Below are 26,717 nucleotides of genomic sequence, written 5' to 3' on the forward strand. Positions count from 1 at the left end.
CTAGTTGTAGGTATGCTTCTCTCGCGGATACTGCTGTCCTTGCAGGGCAGAGCCGGCAGGATTGCCTAATCCACCAGATCCTGTATACGATGGCGGCTGATTAGCGTGTGCTCCGTACGATTCGACACCATAACCAGGCTGGTTGACTCCCGCCTGCGACGAGCCAGTGTAATAGTCGTGGGCGGTTCCGGGAGGCTTCATGTCCTGGTTGTAGGCTTCGGCTGGTACGACACCGCCATCACCCGTGCCCACGACCAGCTGCTGGCCATTCGGCATTCGGCCAACGACCATGCCCTTGGCAACGGATTTGATCAGTGCCTTGCGAGAAACACCAGCGGCATCAATGTACACCAAGCCAACATTCTTGACACCGCCACCAACTCTGGCAGCAGCAGAACCAGCTTCCTCGCCGTATTTGTGTCCAATGACATTTGTGGCAGCGGCGGAACCAGACGAAAGCAACTGGCGACCTGCCTGATCAATACCGTCGGCAATGGTAGAGAACGCAATCATCGACTTGTTCAAGATGCCAGGCTTGTAACCAGTATCTGGTTTGCCGTCCTTGTAGCCTCTCTTATGTGCGTCCCCCTGACCTGTCATTTTGGCACCAATGTTTTGAGCATGCTTGCTGATTTGGCCTACAGTCTTTGCACTAATACCGACAGCACCTGTGGTCAAGCTGTGCAGCTGTCTCAACCGTTCATGGGTAGCAGGTGAAAAGGTCATCGGTTTCGGGTTCGGTTGGCTCGTTTTCGTAAAGCTGTCGGCACGTGAAGTCATGGCATTGGCAATAGCACTCGAGCTAGTGACGATCAACCTCGAAGCTTTGGCCGAAGTCTGCACAATAGTTGACTTCTGGTAAGCTGGATGCTTAGACAAGGCTAGGTATTCTTCGGACACGTTGTTGACCTGAATCTTGTTGCCTTGACCTTCACCGGGCAGCTGAATCTCGACTGGGGTTTTAGATCCTGGTCTGACGTTGGCCGCTTCTTGCAAAGCATAACCTCCAGAGAGCTCCCCAACAACACTGCCATTCTCTTCGTCGATCAAGACCTGGTGATGGTTAGTGACTGTCCCCACGTGCAAATGCTTCAACTTACGATCTGACCATGGTGAGACGGTTTGATGTCGGCTGGCAAAGCGGTATTTGCATATCCCTCGCCTGGTCTATAGGATGAAGGATCGTAGCGAGCATGATCTGGCGGTGGAGCCCTTTCAAGAAACGCTGTACATTGTGCCAAAATGGTCTCAAAAGTGTCAACCTCCTCTTGGGTTACCTTGCCTGGGCCGCGACCGATTCCTGGAAACTGGATGCGGATGAAGGCGCCGGAGTCAGGACCCAGACCCCATCTCGGAATCAGGTAGCTGGAAGGAGGCTTATGGTAGATTTGTGTCGTTGCTGGTAGAGGTTGGTCGAGCTCTGGTGGGAGACGGAGGTGAAGATAGAAATCTTCTTCCTGTGCAGTACTTGAAGGGTGGGCAGTGGACAGATCGGCGAAAGGAGATGAGGTTGGTATCATCAAGAGTTGCAACTCTTGAGGTCCCGACGTGGTGATCTCACCCTCCTCGCCATTCTGAACATGGAAGGCACGAATGTTCTGCACCGAGTACAACACGTGGGGCTGCGAATGTCCTGCCGACATTGTGTTGTTTCTGAGAGTGGTTTGTCAAGGTCAACAAGCGACACTCAGGTAAGTTTGATCTCCTTCAGTTCTTTGGACAGCGAAAAAGATATGACGTATGTTCTATTCTGTGTTTTCCTTGTTGTCAGTCGCGATGAAGATGAGTCTACACTTCGTGGGACGGTGCTTCTTATGAGATTGTCAATACAAAGTGTAAAGGTTGCCAAAGTCCGCACAGGTGGGCTCTCGCGCACACATGACTACACTACAGCCTTTATCACAATGCCCCTCCATGATGGGCTGAGGCAGCGCTTACAGCAAATGCCAAGTATGTTGCACAGAAGTCGTGAGACGCAGGCGCGACCACAGAGCCCAAGCTTGTGACATGATTGATCGCAACTTCCAGGGTAGTGTGGCTGAGACCTCAAGCGATGACGCCAGCTCTGTTGAATCCAAACCTGCAAGCCACATGTGGCGCTCTGGGCCCGTGGCGACAGGAACAGGAAGGAAGGTCGATACGGAGGCAGGTCGGAGCGAGCACTACTTCAGTACTCATGTCACGACCAGATCTTTGCAAATTGAGAGCGAACATCGATAACGATAAATCAACACAAAGTAAATGCACGTTCCATGCTCTTTCAAGCCTGGGCCCCGACGGGTCGCACATGCTCGAGGCGAAAGACGTGGAAGATTGATATCTGGTTAGACATGCTTGAATTGGAAACTCGTGACTTCTATGGGGCCGAGGTCATGGTTGTGTCCGAGTGTAGCCGCACCTGAAAATCGTATGCAACATGAATTAACCCTGGCTTGCCTCTCTTTTGCAAGAATACCACCGATCTTTTTTCGTCGCAAAGCCGTTTCATAACGACCAAACAGACCACGATGGCCTCTATAGCACGTACTGCTCGTTCTGCTGCCCGGGCGAGTTCGATCTGCACTACTTGTCGCACAATAAGACCACAGCCACGGAGGATCAATGTGCTTGGATCATTGCAGACGAGCTCAAGGTGAGCCGCACAAGACACCTCTCGAGATCGACGTACAAGATGCTAACATCTACCAAAGCTCGCGGCAGCTGTCAACAAGCTCTCAGCGTCCAGCAGAACCATACATGCCAGATGATGTCGATACCGCCTCGCTTCATCCTACGCCCATCACCCACTTTTCCGAAATGGAGCAGATGCTTTGCGACTCAGTGTCAAAATTTGCCAACGAGGTGATAGCACCAAAAGTCAGGGAAATGGACGAGAAGGAAATGATGGACCCGCAGATTATCGAGCAATGTTTTGAGCAAGGGTTGATGGGCTTCGAGATACCAGAAGAATACGGTGGTTCTGGCATGAACTTTACTGCCGCCATAGTTGGCATCGAAGAACTGGCTCGTGTTGATCCTTCAGTTTCCGTCATGGTTGACGTGCACAACACCCTCGTCGTAACCGCGATCCTTAAATATGGCACTGAGGAGTCGAAGCGGAAGTGGCTACCTAAACTCGCCACCAATACCGTCGGCTCCTTCTGCTTGTCCGAACCCGTCAGTGGCTCGGACGCCTTCGCACTCAAGACCAAGGCTGTCAAAACAGACGATGGCTACAGAATATCTGGGAGCAAGATGTGGATTACGAACAGCTTGGAAGCAGATTTCTTCATTGTCTTTGCAAACCTGAATCCGGAGAAGGGCTATAAAGGTATCACGGCCTTCGTGCTAGACAAATCGATGAAGGGTCTTTCGATCTCGAAGAAGGAGAAGAAGCTTGGAATTAGAGCAAGCTCGACTTGTGTCGTCACCTTCGACGATGTTGATATACCAAAGGGCAACCTGCTAGGTAAAGAAGGGGAAGGCTACAAATATGCTATCGGTCTGCTCAATGAAGGTCGAATTGGTATTGCGGCACAGATGACTGGTCTTGCTTTGGGTGCTTGGGAGAATGCTGCCAAATACGTATGGAACGACCGAAGACAGTTTGGCCAGTTGGTTGGTGAGTTCCAGGGCATGCAGCACCAGCTCGCGCAAGGCTGGACCGAAATCCAAGCTGCTCGATCATTGGTCTACAACGCGGCACGAAAGAAGGAGGCTGGTGAGGACTTTGTCACCGATGCTGCTATGGCCAAGCTGTATGCCTCGCAGGTCGCCGGCAGAGTATCAGGACTTGCTGTCGAGTGGATGGGTGGTATGGGTTTCGTAAGAGATGGTATTGCAGAAAAGATGTTCCGAGACAGCAAGATTGGAGCCATCTACGAGGGAACCAGCAATATTCAACTTACGACTATTGCGAAGGCCTTGCAAAAGAAATACACTACATAAACAATCTGTTCTGTCGTACGGTCAAGACCAATATTTAGACACGGCATTTCTCACAGCCATCGCATGGAGAGTCAGAGTTCTTCTGATGAATTCCCTCAAGACTACCTACCCCATCCGCAAGGTCGAAGCAAGCACTCAACTTGGCAGGAGTAGTGCAGGTAGATAGCACTCGGGTACAGGGCAGGCACGTTTTGTCCGTCGTCTGACGTGTGGCAATTCGATTTTAAACGGTGAATGCGGAGGAGACATCCGACAATCTTTTGTAATCACTGGTATACTACTCGAATACTCTTGCTGGCAAGCGCGAAGCGGTGCCCATTGCTCTGGCGAAAGGCAATCGATCACATTGTTCTTTTTTCTGACAAGAAATGGTTACTTTAGGCATTGCCTGGTCTCTTGCCCTTCTAGACAAAGGACTTATCCCCGGCGACCATTACGTGGCACCGCCTGTATCTGGGTGCAGCCTTGAGTAGACGATCCGAAAATGCAGATCACTGTAGTCGGCGGATTATAGATCCGCTGCTTGAATTGGAGCGTTTTGGGAATTCTTCGAGTTCCCCCCCTCTGACCATTTAAACTCTGCAGATTGGCCATCACAATAATGGAGCCACTTCAGTACAGGGGGTTTCACGCTAAAATGCACTTTGGTACCTGACGTTGCATTTAACGTTGAGATCCTGAACCTTGCTCCGTCCACACCTTCACAACAGATCAAATGTACTGACCAGGATCAGTTGCTCGTGCCCCTCCTTCTGACCTTCACGAGGACAAAAGAGCGTGTCTCGCGTCCGTCGCGTGCATATAGCACCGTGCGCACCAGCGCCTCAACCCATGCATAAGAGATAGTGACGAAAGCTGCCATGCTCGCAGGTCACGGCAGACACCTTTTCATGATATCTGCTGGTCTTACTGGTCACTCACGCCGATAAGATGCTGGTAAAAGAGAGATCGCGGACTGAAGTTCCGTTTTGCTGTCAGAAATGACTGGGCACCTTTTACAGCACCAACTGAAGAACGATCCGTGATGGCCGTGCATGTTCTGTGACGAAACGAAGCTCTGTCAAAGTGCTATATTTGAGTGTCCTGCTGCCTTATTTCGAATTGTGCTCTGAACACACTCTCGCACACTCTTTGATCCGCTAACCAAATGCTGAGAAACATGGCTCACCCACTTCAAGCCGTTGCAGAGGCTGCTGGCGCGGTTGGTGCTGACCCTCGTCTACCGCAACGAGCAACACTATTCCAGGGCGCAAATGAAGGACCAGCTACCGTTGCTGCCAAGATCAGGTAAGGAGGAAAGACCTCTACGAGACTGGCATGTTAACTCTATTCAGTGGCATGGTTTCGGGAGGTATGCGAGAGGACAACGCACCTTACTTCACGAACAATGAGGCACACCCATTCCCAGACCATTCGCACAGCAAAACTGTTGGAGGAATGCCATTGGCTTCGGACACCTTTCTCTTTCAAAAACAACAAACTTTCAATAGATCTAAGCTGCTCGAGCGAATGGTACATCCATGTAAGACAACTACTCAACGATACACGATAGCGCTGACAGGTCCCACCAGGTGGCAGTGGCGCATTCGGTCACTTCGAATCCACGAAAGACATGTCCAACTATACCAAGGCCAACTTCCTTGGCTCCTCCGGCCTCAAGACACCTATCTTTATCCGATTCTCTACCGTGACTTTGGGTCGAGAGTTTCCGGATACTGCGAGAAACCCAAGAGGATTTGCTGTTAAGTTCTACACTGGCGAGGGCAACTATGATATTGTCGGATTGAACTGGCCTATCTTCTTTTGTCGAGACCCAATCCAGGGTCCTGACGTTATTCGGTCCCAGTCCAGACGACCTGATAACTTTCTGCTGGACTACAACGCCACGTTCGATCTTTTGGGCAACACACCTGAAGGCAACCATGCTGGCATGATGTTCTTCTCCGACCACGGTCATCCAAAAGGTTGGCGCTACAACCACGGCTACGGCTGCCATACTTTCAAATGGGTCAACAAGAACGGTGAATTCGTCTACATCAAATACCACTTCATCTGTGATCAAGGTCAAAAACAATTCACCCGACAAGAAGCTGTCGAAATGGGCGGCATCAACCCCGACTTCTCCAAGCAAGACCTCTGGGAAGCCATTGAGCGCCAGGAACCCATCTCCTGGACCGCCAAGGTGCAAATCATGAAACCAGAAGAAGCCGACCCTGAAATCCTCGGCTTCGACCCCTTCGACGTAACAAAAGTCTGGCCAAGAGGCCAATTCCCCATGCACGACTTCGGCAAACTGGTCCTGAACAAGAACCCCGAAAACTACCACCGCGACGTCGACCAAGCCGCCTTCAGCCCTGGTAGCATGGTCCCAGGCATCGAAGACGCCCCCGACCCACTCCTCCAGTTCCGAATGTTCTTCTACCGCGACGCGCAATACCACCGTATCGGCGTGAACCTACACCAAATCCCCGTCAACTGCCCCTTCATGGCCCAATCCTACGCATCCCTCAACTTCGACGGCCCACTACGAGTCGATGCCAACCACGCCGGTAACCCGCAATACGCCCCCAACAGCTTCAAGGACAAGTTCCGCCCAGACGCCGCCGAGGCGCCCTACAAAGTCGGCGATAACATCGTCTCCCGAAAGAGCCACTACTACCACGAAGGTAAGCTCTCTGAATACGACCAGGCGCGAGAACTCTACCAGCGCGTCATGGACGACACCGCACGCCAACATCTCCACGAAAACACCGCCGTCATGTTAGCGCATGTCAGCGAGCTGATCATCCAGAAACGATATCTTGCTCAGCAGTACTTAATTGACCCGAGCTATGCGAAGGCTATCTGGGACTTATTGCCGGAGCAGAACCGTGCTGGAGGGAAGGTTGCTTTTGAGGAGGTTGTGCAGGCTAGTAAGGATGCTGAGCAGATTAGTAAGAATCCTAAGTTTAGACCGTCGATGGGTGAGAAGCTTATGGGTATGCCTGCTATGGTGTACAACTGAGGAGAGGGTTGTATAGCTCTAGAGGTCGTAGGCAATGGAACCAGTCTCACAACGAAGAAGCCCATTCGAGGGACTCACAGATTGGGAAATGAGATATAGCTGAACAAGTCAATACCATGTCAGTGTCTATTTGGCCCTACAGCACAGCGGTTTTCAGGACCATCTCCATCGTTGAACTATAGAACATATTGATTGCTGATAAAACACACTTAAATATAACTTGATAGTCGTACACTAGCACCTCCCATTCCATATTGCAACGCAAACAAACACAGAGAAGAATATCTCTCCTCTCAGATCCCTGGGTATCTCAATGCCACTGTGAATATAGCAAAGATTCGCCATCGAACGCCTCCAGCCTAATGATACTAACTGTGATATACACGAATTGCAAAAACAAAGCCCTCCTCTTCTTCCCGTTTCTACCGCACAGCTCCCGCCGGCTACCGCTCATCCCAATCCTTATCCGCATCCTTGTCAGCCGCAACCCTCACCTCCACCTCCGGCTCCGGCTCAACATAAGTATAGTAAGCACTAGTCGGCACAACAGGCATACTAAGCCTCTTCCTCTGCCTCATCTTCTTCAAATCACCTTTCGCTTCGTCCCAGTCTTCGTCCAGAAGCTTGCCGTTCATTTGTGCGTAGGCGTAGGGGGAGATGTCTCGAAGGGCTGTGCGCTCGCGGCGGGTACTGATGCTGTTGCTATTGTTGGGACTGGTTGGTTCAGAACCGGGGATGGCGAGGTCGCTCTTGGTAGATGATCGTGGAGGATGAGAGGCTAGTGCGGTGTTCGGCTCACGTCTAGGACTTGTGAGGCGGATGGGGATTGGTGTTGTGTCGTTGGGGGTTCGCATGTCGATGATGTCGTCTTCGTCTTCGTCTTCGTCTTCGCTGCTGGCGGTAGCGTTGACTGGGGTAGTAGCGGGCCTGTCTGTCTGACTTTCTGGACTGTTCTCGTTCGTCTGTCCAGGACTGGGCGTTATTTCTCTCCTTTTTCTGAGTGGACTAGGACTATCGCGTGATCTTGGTGTACGCTCGACGCGGTCGCGATCACTATGGTTGCGCCTTAATTCGAAGGGAAGGCGTTCGCGGGTCGATTTAGATACTGAATGTTGTGCAAATGAGGGTAAGGGCGGAGAGAGCATCGCCGATGCACCATCCGGAGGTGAAGGTGCTTCCATTGGTATTGTTGCATCGTCACTTTCGACCAGGGCTTCAGACGATAGTGGCGAATGAACTGTGGGTACATGTGTAGATACGTTCTCCTTGTCCCGTTGCGGGCTTGACTGTGAGCGCGGACGTCGAGATCGAGCTCGTGGTGTTGAGGTCTGAGAGTCTTCGCTGCTATGGACGTCTTCAACAAGCGGGCTAGATCTCAAATCCGTACGTGAACGTGATCGTCGAAGTGAACGTCCAGACCCGCCACTAGTACTTCTCAACTCAGCTCTTCGTGGTTCACCAATTGTACTTCGTATCCCAAGTCCGGCTTCGGAACGATTTGGTGGCTTAGCACTACTTTTGTAAGTGATATCAATGCTCCTCCTTTTCATTTTCGTATTTGCCGGGCTTATTGTCCTTACTGGAACTGTGGTTTGTGGCCGCACGATCGGGTCGGAAACGTGCAATAAATTAGAGATCGGTGGAAGTTGAGGTGGTGCAGACGATGAGGGAGGTGGTGGTGTCGCATGCAAGTTGATGCTTCTCGGATTGTGAAGGTAAATGTGGTAGTCCATTGGCTCTTCCTGAGACACTGTCGATGAATTGAAGGGCTGCTGAGGAGGTACCGATTGTGCTCTCGGTGGTGGAACTTGTTGTGCTGAAGCTGTATTCTGCCTGCTCGGTAACTTTTGCTCCTTTCCTGGTCGTCTATTCGAATAGACGGCGAAGCTGGTGTCGGGGTTCTCATTGTTGGCAGCAGCAGTGTGGTCTTGAGAGACTTGATCCTTGACACCTTGGTCTGTCAGGGAATATGTTGTACCTGGCAACGATACGAAGTCATTGAAACTGCCTGCAAGATTAGCAAAGTTGAAGCCTCGACCGGGTACAACAGGCTTGAAACGCTGTCCTAGATCCTCATCCAGGTTGATAGGCTCCTTCTCGAGTGGTTGATGTTTCAGCAGGTTACACCACCAACCAGGGTAATGTCCGTACCAAGCCGCAATCTTGGGCTCAATCTTGATATCAAAAACAACGTTCTCAACGTCGCCTTTCGTGATGAGCATGACGAAGGTCATCTCCCTAGGAAGACCAGATTTCTGTAATGGATTCTCCTCCATCGTCCAAACCACTTCACCATCCTCCAACTCATCCCCAGGCCGACCAAGAAAGCGTGGACGAGCAGTACGACTAGAGCCTTGAATACGCATCATCTGGTACACCTTGTAGCTGCTCTTGATGCCACCACTAGGCGACAACGACGCAGCGACGGGGGTTTGCGACACACCGAGACTTCCTGTAAGGTTGAAATTCCAATCCAATGTCTCCGGGCTGACACCACCGTACAAAACATGAGGGGCGAAACGCAATATCCGCGGTTTGAGCCTAGGTCTGAGCGAGCGATGCGCTGATAACCTCTGTGCTCGGACTTTGGGAGGATCCGAGTAATAATTATTTGTATCATCGTGTAAAGAAATAGTCACCGTAGCGGCTTGAAAGCGGTTGAGGGTCTCTTCGGGGTGAAAGACGAAGTTGACCGCCAAGAAACGTACATTATTGATACAGTCTCCATGCGTGTATTCACTGTCATAAAACCCGTCCTGAAGACGCGTTACATGAGCTGTTATATACGCGTTTCCTGGCAATCGACGTTCGTAAATACATCTCGATTCAACATCCAGCCGTATATCTGGTGCGTTGGGATCTCGAGGACGCCCTGCATTATTGGTTGAAGGAGTGAGAGCCGACCCAGGTACTCTTGATGCGGCAGCTGATTGGGTAGCATGCTGGCCACGCCTGAGCCAGCTTGTCATTGCTACCGCATATTCCTCTTAGAAGTGAGCGAAGGAAGAAAAGAACAAAAGAACGTATTAGGCTAGAACTATCGAAGGATGTTGAACTGGCATACTACAAATGCATACGCCTTGCATGAAAGGCCTGCATGACATCGACGACGTTTGAAGGCAGGCATCTCGCGACTTGGATAGTGGGCCTAATTTCCAACCTCGTGGTATATTGGTGGATTGGCTTCGGGCGGCCCCTGCGGAATAGGAAAGAGAGTGGAGCAAGAACGACCAGAGCCTAAGTTTGAGAAGATGCAGGTTCTGATTGGTAGAGCCTCGGATCTCCCGCCTTGTTTCGGTTTGAGAGAGCTTCGAGGACGGAATCCACATCTTGCCTCCCGTCAATGTATGTTCTACGCGGATTTAAATGTCTGCTTGATGTGGGCGTTGCGTGGGATATCCGCTGGCAAACAGTTCGATGGATCTCATTCATGGTTGAATGCCAAAGACACTCTTGCTAATCTCATTATGCTCCGAGCCGACCCAGACCGTACTGCTCGTTGAACAACACGCAGGTGATTTGCCCATCAATATGAAATCGAGCAACAGGTGGGCCTATCAATCCAGTTGCGACATTCCTTTCTAACACTACCACTTCACCGGAGTGTTGTAAACCCACCCCGACAAGATTGCCGATTGCGTTCGTGCTGAAATGCCTAGGATAACTACCGTAAGCTGGAGCAAGCTGTACAAAACTAAGGCTACCATCGCGGTTGAGTGCAAATGTCGAGATGGTGTCCGAATCGATGTTGGTTGAGTTGTTGGGATTTCGATTGGGTACCGGCAAGGACGAATCGTTCCTGTTGCCGACAACCAGGAAGCGATTATCTGGCTAATGCAAGGTTAGTCCAGCTGTTAAAAAGTCGTTGTGTGCGTGGTGGAACTTACTGAGACAAGTATCTCTGAAGGCGCGTTGCCCTCAGGTGTAGCCAGGTAGCCGTATGTGCTGCTGTTGTACACCCGCACAAAACTGAGTCCAGAGCCGTCCAGCTCATAAGTTACTGCATAGCCTGTAATTGTTGAAGCAAGCTCGTTGACCACATACAGAAATGTTGTACAAGACTCACAAGCCACCCCGTACGGATTGTAGAATGCTGCGTGTCTTGGTCCATCGCCTGGCGTCGTCCGTAAAGGCGATAATTCGTCGAGCTGGAGATCTTCGCCGAAAGAGAAGACTCGCACGAGGTCCGCTCCAAGATCAGGCACGAGAACGTATTGACCAGTAGGGTCAAGGATTGCCTCGTGTGCATGAGGCGAATCCTGTCTGTCAGCAACGGGTCCGGTCTCGTTGAGACTGAACACCAAATTTTGATTGAAGCTGAGCTTTCCAAATCCGTCAAGGTACCATGAACTCACCGCTGAGCCCGTATAATGTGCTAGAGCAATAGCCCTTTGTCCAGCTGGCTCGCCGTAGATAACACCACTGACCGGACCAGAGATTGTAGTAGTATTCTGAATGTGTGTTAGGCTACCGTTGGAGCTAATCGTGTATGAGCTCAGTGAGCCATTCACAGTATTGAGGCCTTCATTGAGGCAGAAAAGCTGGCCACGGTTTGCATCGAGGGTTAACCAGGAAGGATTTGGTCCGCAATCACCACTGACAGCAACCTCGCTGAGAGTATAATTTCCACCACTCTCTTCCAGTGACAAGGAGGTGACTGTCCCAGCATAGGATGAAATAAGAAGTGTGGTTGCTGAGGACAACGAGGATACAAGCAGGAGAAGACCCAGGCCAGGGAACAGCATTTCGCGATAATGAGTGGGCCTTCACAATTGCAGCAGAAGCACACGAGCATACGGGCGCTCAAGAAGCTGGGCTGTAGTCAAAGAGCATCAGCAGTGGGAGTCAGCTCATATATGCTCTAGGAAGATCTGGTGGCAGGTAAATGAGGAGTGCATCGGTACCGTCTACTGAGTCGTGAGCCTCGGATCACACCCGCTACTACGAAGCAGAAACCTCGATACCCATTCTCAGGCTATAAATTTCACGGTACATGAGGTAGCAGGTGTTTGCACTAAGCTCATCTGTTGTGCGGGAGCAGGACTATCATGCAGAGATGCAAGCAGTTGGCGGCTGCCGCTTAGTCTGTGGGATGTGCGGGAGCATGAATAAACTGGTATTGTAGCACGCACAATTCCAAGTTTGGAAAACTTGAAAGCTGAGATGTTCACTGCAAACCCTCGCAAATTACAATGCTGCGCACTACAATTCTTCGAGGTCTAGTATGTGATTCTCAAATGCCCTTTCTGCAGCTCTCTGCATTTTCCGCTGTTTCTACAACTGCTGGCTGATCAAGCTCGCCTACTAACACAAAAACGCCTGTTCCGATCTATTCGAAAAATCCTACGCCCCAGAGCCTCGTAATCGTACACCGGTGTCATCGCCAACATTCCTGTCGACACCACTTGAGCTTGCAGTCGTGCTTGGAGTTGGCTCTGATGTAGCCCACGACTCAGGCAATGGAGCAGAGCTTGTGTTGTCCTTGCCAGACTGGCCATCGTTTGTGGCTGCAGGGGTTTCCTGTGACATTTGCTGCTGTCGCTCGCTTTCCTCCCTATTCCTTCGCTCTTCTTCCTCCAGAATTCGTCTCGCTTGTTCTCGAGCTTGAATATGTCGCTCACCAAGACCAGGTACCAAGCTAGCGAGAAAAAGGGCGACACCCTGCTCAATCCGAAAGAGCAAATTGATGACTGGGTTTGGGTTGCGACGGTTCTGTTGCTCTAGCAGCCGTCTAGCTGCTTCTTCAGGTGTAGGCATTTGTGCAGCACGGCTTCGAGAGGCTGACGAATTGCTCGTTTGAGCCTGGTCAGTCTGTCCATTCTGACCTGGAACCTGAGGCTGAATTTGACCTTGTTGTGCTTGACCCTGCTCTTGAGCCTGTCGTTGGGGGATATTTGGTGGACCAATTAAATTGTCAAAATGGCGACGTGCAATCTGAAAGGCACTACTGAATGGGTTGTTCTGCGGCAGAAGGCAAAAAACAATTGCTGCGGTGAGCATGATTATGCGTCGCCAGGTACCATACTCGGAAAGAACGAAAACGAAGACATAAAGTCGTATGAATAGCCAAGTTCGCTCTAATGCAAAGGCCAGCACATCATTTTGATTGTGTCTGTGCTGGTGTGCTTGGCGATTTTGAGGAGCCGCAGCTGGTTGGGGCTGGGGTATCAGTCCTCCTGGCGGAGGTGGTCTAGCGCCAGGTTGAGGTGGTGGTGGTGGACCTACAGTTCTGCGGATTTCTGCAACACCATCGTCGGGACGAATAACGAGCTGTGCTTGAGGCTGTATAGCCGAAGATGTAGGATGTGGTCTGACAAGAGGCACGGTTGGGGTCGGTGCAAGCTGAGTTGCCTGTCCTTGCTGAGGAAGTGTTGAGGAAAAGAGGCCGTGGCCCGGCGCGAAGACTAGGCCCTGAGGACCCTGTGGCGATGAAAGTAACCACGCCATAGGCTGTCTGTGAGAGGAATTCGCAATCGGCGAATGGTGCATGTGTAGTGGGACCATGGTGGGTAGAGGCAGTGGTAGCTGCTGGTGGAAAGGAAAAACAGCAGGAAGGGGTATTTGTGGAGGCTGAGGATGAAGAAGAGGAGGGTGGTTGGCGGCACGACGTGTGGGATCCGAGTCTACAGCAGGGGATGAGCCAGGCGCAGAAGATGGCCTGACGTTGGGATTGAGTGTGTTTAGAGTTGTGGACGAGTGAATGTTGGTGGTTTCCCGTAACCTGGTACGTGTAATTGCTCCATTCGGGCCCATTTGATCGATCACCCTCTCAACAATGCGCTCTCCATTCGGGCCGATAGTCTCTTCAACACGCGCGGCAACTCGTCCTGGTTGAAGGGTACTGTCTGCTCCCGGAATCGAGGAGGTCGTGGTAGGTTGAGCATTCAACGCTGGCAGCTGAGGCATGAATCCTGGTGCAACTTGATGTTGCAATCCATGAGCGTTGGCCAGGGCACGGGCGTGGTGGGCGTGATGCTGCATGTTGTGCAGCTGAGTGTGTATCCGCGCATGGTCAGGCTGAACCACAAAATTCGAGGGCAATTGTATATGTGGTTGCTGCCAACCAGGAACAGGTGGTGGTCGTTGAGGCAGAGTCGCAGCTTGCGACATGATTGTGGGAGGGACGTCACCACCAGCCGGCTGCCTCACGACCAAGTGGACTACATGCGACGAGTTTGCATTCCCAGCTCTTGGATCAATTCTCAGGATCTGACGCAGAGGTATATTGTCCTCCAGCAGAGGTCTTCCCTGGTAGATCAGCCGCTGCACGTCTGGCACAGGATGCTGCGATAGCGTCTCTTGAATTCTTTGCTTCAACTGAGCTATAGTCGTATCGAGGTTCAGAACGAGGTAGAGATCGTCTTCGGCACGGTTGCCATGAGCCAGAATGATTATGCGCAGGGTGATATTGTCTGGCATTGTTGGATCAGAAGCAGCGACATCAGAAAGGTTGTTGGTGGCCATGTTGGCATATAATGAATGTTACCGTCTCGTGTGGCTAGACATAGCATGTATGCATGGGGATTAAGCGACGGGAATATTTTATTTCGTTCTATTTCTTGTCAAATAGTAGTGAGAGGACATCGTGTTTGTTTCGTGCACCCACGACTTTCCATGCACATCGCGCCTTCCCCGAGAATGACTTTCGGGCTACTATGTCATCGTGCAGTCAACCTTAAACGCGTGCAACTGGCGCCGCTAACTCTATCGTAAGACTAAGTTATTGAGGAACCATTACCTCAAGGACAATTCATTCAAGTTTCATCCCATTGAGCTTGTGGCATCATGTCGACGAGCGTGGGGAGAACTTGTCTTTACCGAAGGCAGCCCTTCTTGCCACTCTATAGGCATTATTCGTTCAGCTCAGCGATAACCCGGAGAGCTCTGCAACGTCGACCTTTCAGCTCATCGAGGCAGACGTGGAGGCAGGATCCAGGTCCTAATTCAAGATCAGGTGAGGACTTCACCTTCCGTGCTGGCAGGGCCTGGCGCAATACAAAGATCGAATGGAAGCCTATTCCTATAGCCCTGGGCATCGGCTTCCTGGGATTTTGGCAGTTTTTGCGCATACAGAGAAGAGAAGCCGCTGATGCGGAAGGTGATGCAGAGCCTGTACCCAGACGAGAACGTATCAGACCTAGTGGAGGAGGATGGCAGGTAGCTGTCATGTCGACCTTGCCACTGAAAGCCGTGTCGCGAATCTGGGGCAAATTCAACGAGATGGACATACCCTACTACCTGCGCGTACCTGGTTTCAAGTTATATGGTTGGATCTTCGGTGTCAATTTCGATGAAATCAAAGAGCCAGACTTGCACAAGTTTAAAAACCTTGCTCAGTTCTTCTATCGAGAAATCAAACCGGATGTACGACCACTAGACCCTAACCCACGAGCCCTCCTTTCCCCTGCGGATGGAAAAGTTCTACAATTTGGTGAAATTCAGAATGGGGAGGTTGAGCAGGTCAAGGGTATGACATATAGTCTCGATGCCTTGCTCGGTCAGTCAGCTCCTTCTCGTTCCGCAAGTCCTGCTCGCCGACAGGAGGATCAGGCACACGATACTCACACTAGCGAAACACCAAACCGAAAAGAAGCTGATCCAGCCGCTATCGAACAGCATGAAGAATTCGCTCGCATAAACGGTATCTCCTACACTCTTCCAAATCTGTTCACTGGCGATGCACAACGAGGTCGGAAGGACATCAAAGATCAAGCTACCCAGGCAAAGCCGTCGTCAGAAGCCGCTGTTTCTGCTGACTTGGCCTCTACACAAGCACCTTGGTGGAATCCTTTTCGCTTCACTGCTGAAGAACCGACAAAACTCTATTATCTGGTCGTCTATCTTGCCCCAGGCGACTATCACCGCTTTCATTCTCCCGTATCCTGGGTCTGCACTTCACGTCGTCATTTTGCAGGCGAATTATATTCTGTCTCGCCCTACGTCCAAAGGACTTTACCAGGATTATTTACTCTCAACGAGCGTGTTGTCTTATTAGGACATTGGAAGTACGGTTTCTTCAGCTACACGCCTGTTGGTGCTACGAACGTCGGCTCTATTAGAATCAATTTTGATAAAGAACTACGGACCAACAGCCTCACAACGGATACTGAGGCCGATCGCCAAGCATATGCTGCTAAAGAACGAGGCGAAGCATACTCCGGATTTTCTGAAGCTACCTATGAGGGTGCTTCTGCTTTCCTTCAGGGACATCCTCTTTCCCGTGGCGAAGAGATGGGTGGCTTTGCCTTAGGAAGCAGTATCGTCATGGTCTTTGAAGCCCCCTCTGGCGAGCCATCTGCGAGCGACGAAGGTAAGGCTAGAGGCGGCTGGACATGGAACGTCCAACAGGGACAGAAGGTACAGGTTGGCCAAGCACTTGGGTGGGTTGAGCAAGTGGATGAGAGCTAGACCTCGGGAAAAGGATCACTTCCGCATACTTCAGCACTTAGATCACGCTTTCCTCTGCTATAAAGACGAGCATAGGTTTGGGAGACTCACGGTGGTCTGCCTAACGACTTTCCAGCACTCCAGCCTTCTTGATGGCTTACTTCCGTTGTGAAGTGCTTGCCTCGAAGGTCGGGACGACAAGACAACGCTTATCGAGACTCCTGCTCACCCCCCGCCACATCTGGAGTGAAGGCACGTCAACATCTGGTCGGGTTGGCCAGCAACCGGCCACACCTCACCGTCAAGATGTCCTTTTCACAATATGGTAAAGAAAGACGTGCCAATAGGCGACATGTCATCGACTTTCCGCATCCTCGGGGCCTGGCGGTAGGATTCCGAGGTATCAGAGGACAAGCACGCTGCAGGCCGATCTCGACCACCCGTGAGACCATAATCTCAACTGATACCCCACTCAGTTTTTCAAAGGTATGTTAATACAAAACAGTAGGACCACGGCAGGGAAAAAAGAAGGAAGCGAAAAGGGAACGGTGTCTTCGACACAGCTTATACTGGGGGCCATCTTGCAACAGCTTCGAGCACATGACAAAACTATATCGTGTCTAGTACCCAACAGCTCGACAACATGGCGATCAATCTCTGCTCTTTCTCAAATGCAGAAGCGATCACAGCCACAAATTCACTGCCTGCGGCTGAGATTATTTCTCGCCGTGCGCTGAGCCAGTATATACTTGTATGTGCCATTTGAACATAGCATTTGGTGAGACATTATCATATAGGTAGAAGAAATGGCTGCAGGCATATAACCTGTAGATATTACTATTTATCTAATTCTCAAAATGTTCCATACTCAATGCAATATCGTCAATTTTCCCTCGTCGTGACGATGTGTTATCACCTCTACCCCCGGACTGTGAGTCTAGCAATCCATCGCATTGTATAGATTGTGTATATTCTTCTTGCGCTATGTGATCCTGTCTCCCACTCATAGTATTCTCTTGCCAGACAACTACCTCATCTCCAAATCCTGCACTCTTTTTGACATCCAGGGGTAAATAGATCAACAGTCTATGCCTTCTCCTGCAGCTATCATGGTCTTAGACTAGGTAGATCGCGGAGGGAGTCAAAAGAGACACACTTCTCTTTAGATTGTAAGTTTATGCGAGTGTAGCATGCCGCCTGTCTTGATCGAGTAATTGCTTCGTAGCCCCGAAAATGATGATGAGTTGTGTGCACAGTAGGTAGAGTGGTTGAATCGAAACGATCACGGATTAGGAATGCAAGTCAACAGGTAGATCGTTTAGAGCAGAAGAGGTGCGAGGTATCCCTTTGATCTTGATGATAATAGAATGTTCTGCTGACAGGTAAAGGCGTAGGTAGGCACCGAAAGGTAGAGTGTGTATTCGAGTCCCTAGAAGAAGTAAAGCTGTAGCTGTGAGATGTCAGTTTAGGCAGGGAACATCAAGAGCACAGTTGAAAAGGATATGACGATTGTTTCCGAATTGACTTCTTCATACGGAGAAGAAAACCCTGTCCACAAACAACCACCCTTCGAAGCTGTGTATATAGATAGGCGTTCGAGTCCCGCTCCTTCATCTCATCCAGACAAACAAAACCAAGAACTCAACCCTCAAATTTATCGAAACAAAACATAAAAAGGTTCACCCCTTGTAAGGGGCTACATCCTTATGTAGGTGAAGCCAGGTCACTCCGCTGGACGATGCATCCAGGCCCGGCTTTACGCCTATGGTCGTTGCATACACGTAACCCACGCTTCGCGCATTTCTCAAGTTGAGAGGTTTGCTAAACCCGTAGTTTTGTTGATTTGGATGGATGAATAGTCACAATTTTGCAGATTTGGTTAGGCGTCAGCGTCGAGGTTCGTTAATAACCTGCTTGCATCATGGGGATTGAACCTGATGCAAACGAGGCTGGGGCTCGTGCTACTCTTATCATTCCGACCTAAGGGCTGTCTGTTGTGCTGTGATTTGGTGATAAGTTTTTGACATTGTGTATTTAAGGTAAATAACACGTGGCTGGGTTGTGGGGTGGGGTCGACGACGAGGGATGGTAGTGTCTGTCGAGGTTAGTGAGCCCTTCACTACCACTGAACACTTTTGCCTGGTCGGCGTGAAATGGATTTAGCGTGGAAGCAGCGTCACCTTCAGTTAAGTTAGCGACGATAACAAATGATTGGAACAATTGGTATGATTTTCAATTGTGAACTGCTGATAACTTTTGGTGAATCTGTCAGCTCGTACGATGTGATCGTGCATGCAGGGTATATGTATCGAGTGCAAAATGATCGCTTTCCTCCTTCCTAATGATGTTCCTGTCCCGCCTATTTACCGTTGACGCCAATTCAGAAAGGATAACAAGATTTGTTTGTACAATCTTAAGCAGCGAGTACATGAAGCAAAGACGTACTTCCTTATACGCATACAGTATTGAGAAGGTTGTTGTCGACTCAATGATGGCGACCGGATTTGTGTGCAAGAGGACTTTGGTGGAACGATGCTTGACGCAACGTGCCGCGCATTCTACTTCCCCGTATGGGTGTGCGTTCGCAGAAAGGACAGATGAACAGATCAGGTATGTTCTTGTTGGTAAGTCCAATACATCTTGCATGCAGCCATTTCGAGCAGGAATCGCTGTTATATTATTAGACGAGGGAAGATATACTGTAGAACAGTGACGTACCATTGAAGCATGAGGTTTCCCTCAGCTGAAGCAGAATTGCAGACACACCGTGTTTGCCCTGAACTACCAATGCTATCAACGTCTGTGCTTGGCGTGGCCAGCTCTGCGTCGTTCGCGGTGGTTGGAGACGCGTTATACCTAGGCAGATGACCTTGCTGTAAAGGTGGGGAAGAATGAAATTGCATAGAGGATGTAGAAGCATGAGACGAGGCTGATCGGGATCTGTCCTGCATGAGGTTGCGCAGTGCTTGTTGAGCGTTGGTGGGATTGGCGTTATCGTTGTTCGAGCTTGTCAAAGTTTCTCCACGTGCACGTTTTATGGTGCTCATGGAGCTGTTAAGGCCTAGCCTAGGATCGATGATAGGGTCTCGGATTATCTGGGCAGACTTGTCCGTACCCATAGATAAATATACACTTGATCTTAGCTCATCTCGAGCATCACCACGAGATATAGAATCGTTGTCCAATTGGGACTTGCCATCGAAAGAGTAGAGCATTTGATGGTCCATCTCGTCCTCTGAACTCAACTCTTCCGTCGAGTATCCTTCCTCCATATCCTCGCTTGTTCTCTCGGGAAGCTCAGCCAAGATAGTCCGCGCAACACCATTCCTGTCGATCTCGAGGCTCATGGAAGAGCTAGGCCGCAGAACAGCAGGGGTTGAGACTCGTCGCACATTGTCGTTGACCTGTCTAAGTGGTGACGATCGGCCGGCACGATTTGACCTCGAACTTATACTCGACGTAATGGAAATATTGTCTATCGTCGATGAGCTACGCCGTAGAGCAGGAGGATGCCCGGCGAGGGTGTTACTTCGTGTAACTGCTGGACGCGAAACTTTGCTCGGCGACAAAGCTCTGCGAACGGATTTCATGACTAAGTCTTCTTCTGCTGGCCGTTTCTGTGTCCTCGACTTGCGTCTTTGCCGGGCCAGCATCTCCTGTTCCCTTTTCGACTCTTGTAGTTGATGGTGGTAAGCTGGTAGATCACGCGTCTGCTGCCACCTGGTACTGGTTTCGAGTTGAGTGTCTCCACCGAAGCGTCGTGCAGGAGAGCTCAGAAATTGTGTGGGATTTTCGGCTGCTGGCAAAGGTGGCCGTGGTGACGTGTGGAAAGCGGCTTGTGTCGAAAAATTGGGTACATCTAGAAAAGAGGAATGCATAGGCTCGCTGGTAGTAGGTAAATCATAAGTCGTTTCCTGTTGTGTTGGAGCATAGTTCAAGGGTACGATGGTGGAACTGGAATTGAATGAGGTATTGAAGTCGTCAGGATATGCTATTGGAGTGTGAAAGTGTTGAGGTGTGCCCTGCAAAGGAGTTGCGGTGGCAGGATCCCAGAAAAGCCGCTGCTGAGGGTACACAGGTGCGGATTGGGAGTCCATCATTTGCTGAGAAAAGAGGTCTGGGGAAAATTGGATATTGGGGAAGAGGCCAGGCGATTGTGGTATCATTCCTCTGCTAGGTGTCTCGGGAGGGCCCATGAGGAGGCGGTGACCTTGAGAGGGCGTCCTTCTTTGAGTCATGTTGATCTGTGAGTGAGATTGGGCTGACTGCGGAAACTGCTCTACACTGAGTGGTGGTGTATATAAACTTGCCGACCTTGTTGCTTGAGATACGTGGTGAGTATGTGTATAGGGAGTTTGGTATGCCGTCGAAGCCAACGAGGGTCTCTTCGGTGGCCCAGTAGACGTGTGTTGCCCTTGTGTACCGTAGACTGAAGTGGACTGGGCTGCTGCGTAAGGACTGACATGTAGTCCTAACCCTTTGGTTTGTGCTTCTTGAGCTTGTCTAGAATGTATCCTTGCTCTTGTGCCTTCTTGATCCGCATATATGGCAGAAGTCGAAGTCAGCCCGGGTTGAGTAGATGGGGTAGTCCAGTTTTGAGCAAGATTCTGAGCAGGTGTGGTTGGCAGCGATGCTGGTGAATGGTGTGACTCGACATATGGAACGTTGCTGCGAGAGATATGATCAATTGGCTGTTCATGCGTGCTCGTGTGCCTTAGAGCTATAATCGTACCTCTGATGAGTATAGACCCAGCTCATTACAAGTCATTAAGATTAGACCCTTGTCCTTTCTACCTTACGATTGTTCCTTCCAACTTAGCTTGTGTTCAGCAACGTGCGATATCTTGTCTCCAGCTTCAAAGAAAATCCGAAATAACCAGCAAGTGGGTTCGTTGCTGCTAAGGTAGCTTATTCGAGGTCCGAGGTTGGAGCAGGTTGGGTCTTGAAGGAGCCTCTCCCGGATTAACGTCGATGCTCAAAATCCGCTCCTGTAAAGCGACTGACAACAAGGTCTTGTGTCCTCTTGAACATCAGCAACACGGACTTGTTCTCCGCAATGCTGAGTCCCAGGGGAGAACAGCCCCTCCGTCAGCGAAATTGAATGACAGATACAGCGCAGCGCAAAACAGCCAGTCGGCCGGGATCACTCTAAAATGCTTCAGAGGAATGCGGATTCTGGACGCAGCGTGATTGGCTCAGGTCTAGGCTGGAAGGCTGAACTTGCGCAAGCCGCCCATTAGCTTTTCGCGAACCTGCCTGCTGCTGTGAAATGAACGCCTGTGGAAGAAGCAGCACCAAACAAGACAGAGGGAGTGCGTTCATCGCCGTGAGAAGCACTAGATTAGAGTATGGAGTCGTGCTTGACGAAGTGGTAACAAATGTCGACATATTGCAAAGCAGCAATTACGGCTATGATACAAATGGCTACGGTCGTAGGCAATTCATAGGCCATCATTCGTCAGCTCGGTTGTCATAATGCCGCTAAGAAGTCTTGTCCCCGGCTTCAAGTTTATCAAACCGATACAGTCGCAGAGCTCGTGAAGTTCGCTTTCCTATCACGAGCGACACAACCCCGGGAAAGAGATCGTAAGCCTCTGGAACCTATGAGAACGCCCTAACTGACTGACCTTACTGTCTCTTCGACACGCTCTTGTGCTTGTCGCATTGCGAGAAGCCGTAACGTTTGTAGCACACATCTCGATTTGACCGCAGATTTCGAACATACTAACAGAATCATGACGATTTGAAGTGCTTGCAGGATGCAAGCCATTGATTAGTATCCATTCCTAGCGTCCCTACCAACCACTGATTGCTAGTGTGTGCGAGCAGCATTATCTCACCGGGCTGAGCCTATTCTGACCAAAACCCTATACCTTTCATGTTTACTATAGGGACAGCGAGGTTGCATACTTCGTGACTCCGACTTGCCGGACTGCGATGGTGCATGATAGCAGTTTAGGTATGTAGCATTGGCGGCCAATACGAACATCGATTTCACGAAAGGACGATGAAGACAATAACATACATTATGCTTCGACACACTTCGTACCTCTATATACATCCATATCATGAATAAGTTCTCACACACGTCGTCTTCGATGTGTGGATGCTGGCAAACTTGCTTGGCTTGTTAGTAGCTGAATAATTTGCTACCATGCTCCATGAGCATATAAATAAATTCAACCTCCACCTTTTGACTACGACTCGAATAGGCCGTACATCGCCAATACTGAGACAAAAGAACTTGATAATCTGCCGTGTTGTTATTGTGTGCCTCGAGCGACGTTATCTATTATCCTTCCACCAGACATTACTGATGCGTTTCTGGCAAAGGTCGCTTGTCGTATGCTGGCAGCATCTGATGCGCCCCCTATGGTTGATGCGTCGTCTCGATCGCTTCGATAGAGTGAGGAGTTGCGTGATGGTGTTGCACTTGGGGGGTCTTGGAACGGCGAACCTTCCGCATGGCTGATGGGCGAGTTCTCGTTGTCAGCAAAAGGATTGCTGGCCGAGTGCTGAGATCGAACTGAAGGACTTGTTGGAGCAAGTCTGCCAGCTGCAACACCATATGGAGGTGGTGCAGTACCCGCGGTTGCACTAGACGTGGACCGGTTGAGGGTTCCTGCTGCTGCTGCACCACCTATAACAGGAGCTGCGCCTGCTATTACTGAGCCAATATTGGGGGGCTGTGCGGCACTGATAGCATCTCGATAAGGAGGAGCAACTTCGTCAACACTGTGTAGACTGGGCGACTCGCTATGCTGACTTCTGGTCGCACTGCGTAGACTGCCTGTCTGTCGGCTCCTTATGCTGTTCGTACTAGAGTATCGTCCTCCCATTAGCAATTCAGTGTCGAACGAAAAGACTCTCAGATGCCTTGTCCAATCCCTCCGCCGGCTTGTCTGAGGAGTCTTTTCCATTTCGTCAGTGACAACCACTGCTGCTCTCTTCTTCCTCCGTCTCATACAGAAGAATATCAATGCTATGCCAGCCAAAACCACGACCACAACAGGTACCGCAATGGCTGCTTGTATTCCTGGCGAGGACATTCCACTGCTTGCTTGCTTCTGCAGATCATTTGTAGCATTGTTGGCGGCGCTTGAGGCTAAAGCACTCGGTGAGCTTGTTGTACCTGATAATATACTCGTACTCGTTGCAGTGTCGGTAACAGACTGAGTTGACGTTACACTTGAGAGGCTTGGTGCGCTTGCAGCAGAAGGTGTGGTAATAGAGGCAGCAGCTGAAGTTGGTACAGTCGATGTTGCTAAAGTTGTTGGCTGACTACTTGGATTTGATTTCGCTAAATTCGACGATAAGGAAGCCAGTCTGGAAGACATAATTCCATCCATCGGATTGGACTGGCCGGGGCTAGCCTGGCTTTTCGCAGAATATAAGGATGCAAATGAAGCAGTGTCGAAGTCTGAAGTAGCAGTGAATGGCTCGTTCTGAGGACGAGGAAGGGGAGAGGGCGACATGTTGGGTTATGTGCGACTGCTTGCTTGGAGGGAATGTCGGCGTCCGTGGCGAAGCAGCGAAGATTGGGCCCCCAGTGCAGAGACGAGAATGAACGTATGAATAATTAGCAGATGACACTCAAATACGGATCTTGAATGAGTGACGAATCTGCGCCTTGCCGAGAGCGAGCCTGACAGCTTGGACTCGTCTTACTGTCATAGAAGGATGAGCCGCCAATGAGTTGGTAAGTGGTGTTCAATACATAAGAGGCAGAAACAACTCCGAGCTTACACGCTCAACGAGCCTAATCCTTGGACATTTGACAGCCCATAAACCTTAGCTCCAGTCCAAGTGCCAAAACCAAGGCAAGCAAAGCGAAGGTTGAGGGGCTTCAGGTAGCGGAGGTCCGAAGCGAACCACATAATAGAGACTCAGTGGCCCATAAGAACTTTAAAAGCAGCCCCAGGACTATACTTTAGACGCCCTCACCCTTGAGAACGCCATCGCCTGTTTCTTCTTTGTCCCCTCTGTAACAGCGAGCTCACGACGTTGCCCTGCATGGTCCGAATCACGAAAGACGAGATGACTGCGTTTTGCATCCCTCGTTCTATTAGCAATGGTTCCGGCACTGGTTGCTATTTGAAGATCAGCTAGGCGGCACATGGCGTCGAATTGGCATAAGCTGATCGGCTGTGGTAGCATTCTCGCCTGATGCTCATTTGACGATTTCGGCGATCTCGTTCTGTATGATGCAGTAATGTCGGAGCACGAAGCACCGATGGCACGCTTTTGACGCACACATGCGTACCACTAGTAGCCAAGCGTGATCAGATAGGCAACGTAAGCGGCCATTATTGAAAGAGCGATTCGACAGGGTGACGTGCGTGCAGGTTTCGCTGGCACAATGTGAGACATCTTTTGTGCCAATCGTGAAGATGCTATACCTTGGCTCGACTGAAGAACCTTGTTTTATTCCGGCAGTAAGACACTGTGGAAATGAGTGCGTGGTTTGGCTCTACTGTAGCGACATACTCGTACTGTGCTGTAAGTCAAGCTCACTAGTAGTACCAAAGGTCGATTTCGAAAGATCCAGGTGAAGCCCTCAATGATGACTAAGACAAGGCCCATGTTTTACCGTAGTTTCAGCTCAACTCATCTCAGTGCGTAACCGTACATCCGATTCATTATTGCCTGCCGAACCACGACAGTAACCATGTTATGTTCAAGCGAAGGTCAGCATCTTCCAACCAGAGCCACAAACGGCGCATGCAGCACACTCATTGTTGCAAGGCTATGAGTGTTTATCTTGTTGGACGGTTCCTACGTTGCAACACGTACTCGTCCTGAAGCTTTGATTAGAGGCATCAATTGAGGTAGTAGTACGACAATCCAGAATGAGTGATTTCAAGGGGATTATGAAAGGAGGCTGGCATCCCAAAGGAAAGGATGGTGGTCGCGAGTCATGGCGCGGCGACTTCAAGGGCATCAATCAAGTGGTGAGCTAGGAAAGAAAGTTCGTACCAGGACTGCGATGCTGACGGAAACATTGACAGGCAGGTTGGATGGGCAAGGGCAAACACGCCGAACTACAAGCAGCGAACGAACACGTCTCGAGGCCACTGGCGACTTTGAAAGATCCTTCCTCTTTTGGTCCTCCACCAAAGAACGTTAACTACCATGGAGGGGCAGCGTTGCCCAACGAGATTACTCCCCACCGCGAGGGCCTTGGGGCTCCCCTGCCGCAGGACCATCTCTCTCGTACCCAGAGTGCAACTGCAGTTCCAACAGCGCAAGAGGTTGAACAGTCTGGAAGGCCATCACCACCAGTACTGCCTTATCGAGCAGATCGTACTGGTTTGAGAACAGACAATCTGCCACCTCCCCCAGTCCGCGCAGGTGGGCTCCGATCCTCCCAGTCACCGGCGCCCACCATTCAGCCACGACTCCCTCCAAGACTACCAACCAGACAGAACACGAGATCTCCACCAGCCCAAGAGCCACCTCCTCCTTCGTACGATGTAGTGACGGATCAGAATGCAACAAGCCCTTTCATAAATCAGGCTGCAGTTGGTAAGCTAGGCAAGGCTGGTGTATCTGTTCCTGGTCTTGGTATCGGCAACCAGACTGAGACAAATCCCTGGGCAAACGAAGGTAGTCAGTCCCAAACATCTAGCACCAATCAGTTATCAGAGCTACACTCGAGGTTCGCAAAGGTGAAATCGCCATCCCATGACACCACTGATATCCCAACTGCTCCGAATGCTCAGGCAAACCCTCCTGTAGAAACCTCTTTGCCGTCATGGCAGCAATCACAATCCGCGTTCAAGGCAGCACAAAATATGAGGATGAATCCTCAATCAGTCACCTTGGCAGATGCTCAATCTGCTGCCCAGACCGCCAGCCAAGCTCAGAGATCTGCCAGTGGATTTAAAGAGAAGCATGCTGATAAAATCGCAAATGCTCAAGCCAAAGCAAAATCGTGGGATCAGAGATACAAAGTGACATCAAAGATCAACAAATTTCTGGACGATCAATCCGATCCGAATCCTGCCCAGCAGCCACCACAGTCTGTGCCGGCTGGGCAACAGTATCAGCAACCAATACACAATCCAGGGACTTATACCTCACACCCTCAGCTTTCGCAGAACTCGGCCGTTGTACCACAACCAGTACAGTCACCGCCTATCTCTGAGCTATCTGCCTCAATAGCCAGAAAGCCACCGCCTCCTCCTGCACCAAGAAAGCCAGCCAATCTACAGGCTCCTCCGCCGGTCCCTACAGGAACTAAACCAAACTTCGGCTGAGGAAAAGTGATCGGGAGGAATGCCTCCCTAATAGGTTCGCTAGAGTATCGTTCGAAAAGCTCGGACACCTATGATCTACATATGCCGGAACGACAGACACGAGAACCGGCTGAATGTGTCCGTTACACGACATCAGACCT

General features: G+C 50.5%; 8 protein-coding genes across 8 annotated transcripts; 4 read left to right on the plus strand and 4 right to left on the minus strand.

The window, feature by feature from the left end:
• LTR64_006671 (uncharacterized protein) lies at positions 1-1,643 on the minus strand (the record flags this gene model as incomplete). Its single annotated transcript, XM_064901000.1, has 2 exons — positions 1-1,053; positions 1,101-1,643. 2 exons carry the CDS (start codon positions 1,641-1,643, stop codon positions 1-3), a joined length of 1,596 nt encoding a protein of 531 aa, XP_064752076.1.
• Positions 1,644-2,507: 864 nt separating this feature from the next.
• LTR64_006672 (uncharacterized protein) lies at positions 2,508-3,927 on the plus strand (the record flags this gene model as incomplete). The annotated part of the gene is made up of 2 exons (XM_064901001.1): positions 2,508-2,632; positions 2,691-3,927. The coding sequence occupies 2 exons, from the start codon at positions 2,508-2,510 to the stop codon at positions 3,925-3,927; spliced, it is 1,362 nt and encodes a 453-aa protein (XP_064752077.1).
• A 1,159-nt stretch (positions 3,928-5,086) lies between these two features.
• LTR64_006673 (uncharacterized protein) lies at positions 5,087-6,931 on the plus strand (the record flags this gene model as incomplete). Its single annotated transcript, XM_064901002.1, has 3 exons — positions 5,087-5,214; positions 5,262-5,449; positions 5,499-6,931. 3 exons carry the CDS (start codon positions 5,087-5,089, stop codon positions 6,929-6,931), a joined length of 1,749 nt encoding a protein of 582 aa, XP_064752078.1.
• A 443-nt stretch (positions 6,932-7,374) lies between these two features.
• LTR64_006674 (uncharacterized protein) lies at positions 7,375-9,900 on the minus strand (the record flags this gene model as incomplete). Its single annotated transcript, XM_064901003.1, has 1 exon — positions 7,375-9,900. One exon carries the CDS (start codon positions 9,898-9,900, stop codon positions 7,375-7,377), a length of 2,526 nt encoding a protein of 841 aa, XP_064752079.1.
• A 496-nt stretch (positions 9,901-10,396) lies between these two features.
• LTR64_006675 (uncharacterized protein) lies at positions 10,397-14,395 on the minus strand (the record flags this gene model as incomplete). Its single annotated transcript, XM_064901004.1, has 3 exons — positions 10,397-10,762; positions 10,819-11,695; positions 12,279-14,395. The coding sequence occupies 3 exons, from the start codon at positions 14,393-14,395 to the stop codon at positions 10,397-10,399; spliced, it is 3,360 nt and encodes a 1,119-aa protein (XP_064752080.1).
• Positions 14,396-14,569: 174 nt separating this feature from the next.
• On the plus strand, positions 14,570-16,339 carry PSD1 (phosphatidylserine decarboxylase 1; the record flags this gene model as incomplete). The annotated part of the gene is made up of 2 exons (XM_064901005.1): positions 14,570-14,640; positions 14,779-16,339. The coding sequence occupies 2 exons, from the start codon at positions 14,570-14,572 to the stop codon at positions 16,337-16,339; spliced, it is 1,632 nt and encodes a 543-aa protein (XP_064752081.1).
• Positions 16,340-18,998: 2,659 nt separating this feature from the next.
• Positions 18,999-20,556, minus strand: LTR64_006677 (uncharacterized protein; the record flags this gene model as incomplete). Its single annotated transcript, XM_064901006.1, is given in 2 exon segments — positions 18,999-19,017; positions 19,037-20,556. 2 exon segments carry the CDS (start codon positions 20,554-20,556, stop codon positions 18,999-19,001), a joined length of 1,539 nt encoding a protein of 512 aa, XP_064752082.1.
• A 4,632-nt stretch (positions 20,557-25,188) lies between these two features.
• On the plus strand, positions 25,189-26,577 carry LTR64_006678 (uncharacterized protein; the record flags this gene model as incomplete). The annotated part of the gene is made up of 2 exons (XM_064901007.1): positions 25,189-25,269; positions 25,327-26,577. 2 exons carry the CDS (start codon positions 25,189-25,191, stop codon positions 26,575-26,577), a joined length of 1,332 nt encoding a protein of 443 aa, XP_064752083.1.
• Positions 26,578-26,717: the final 140 nt, after the last annotated feature.

The sequence above is a fragment of the Lithohypha guttulata genome (genome assembly GCF_036872675.1).
Source record: "Lithohypha guttulata strain CCFEE 5908 chromosome Unknown scaffold_5, whole genome shotgun sequence".
Classification (NCBI taxonomy): Eukaryota; Fungi; Ascomycota; class Eurotiomycetes; order Chaetothyriales; family Trichomeriaceae; genus Lithohypha; species Lithohypha guttulata.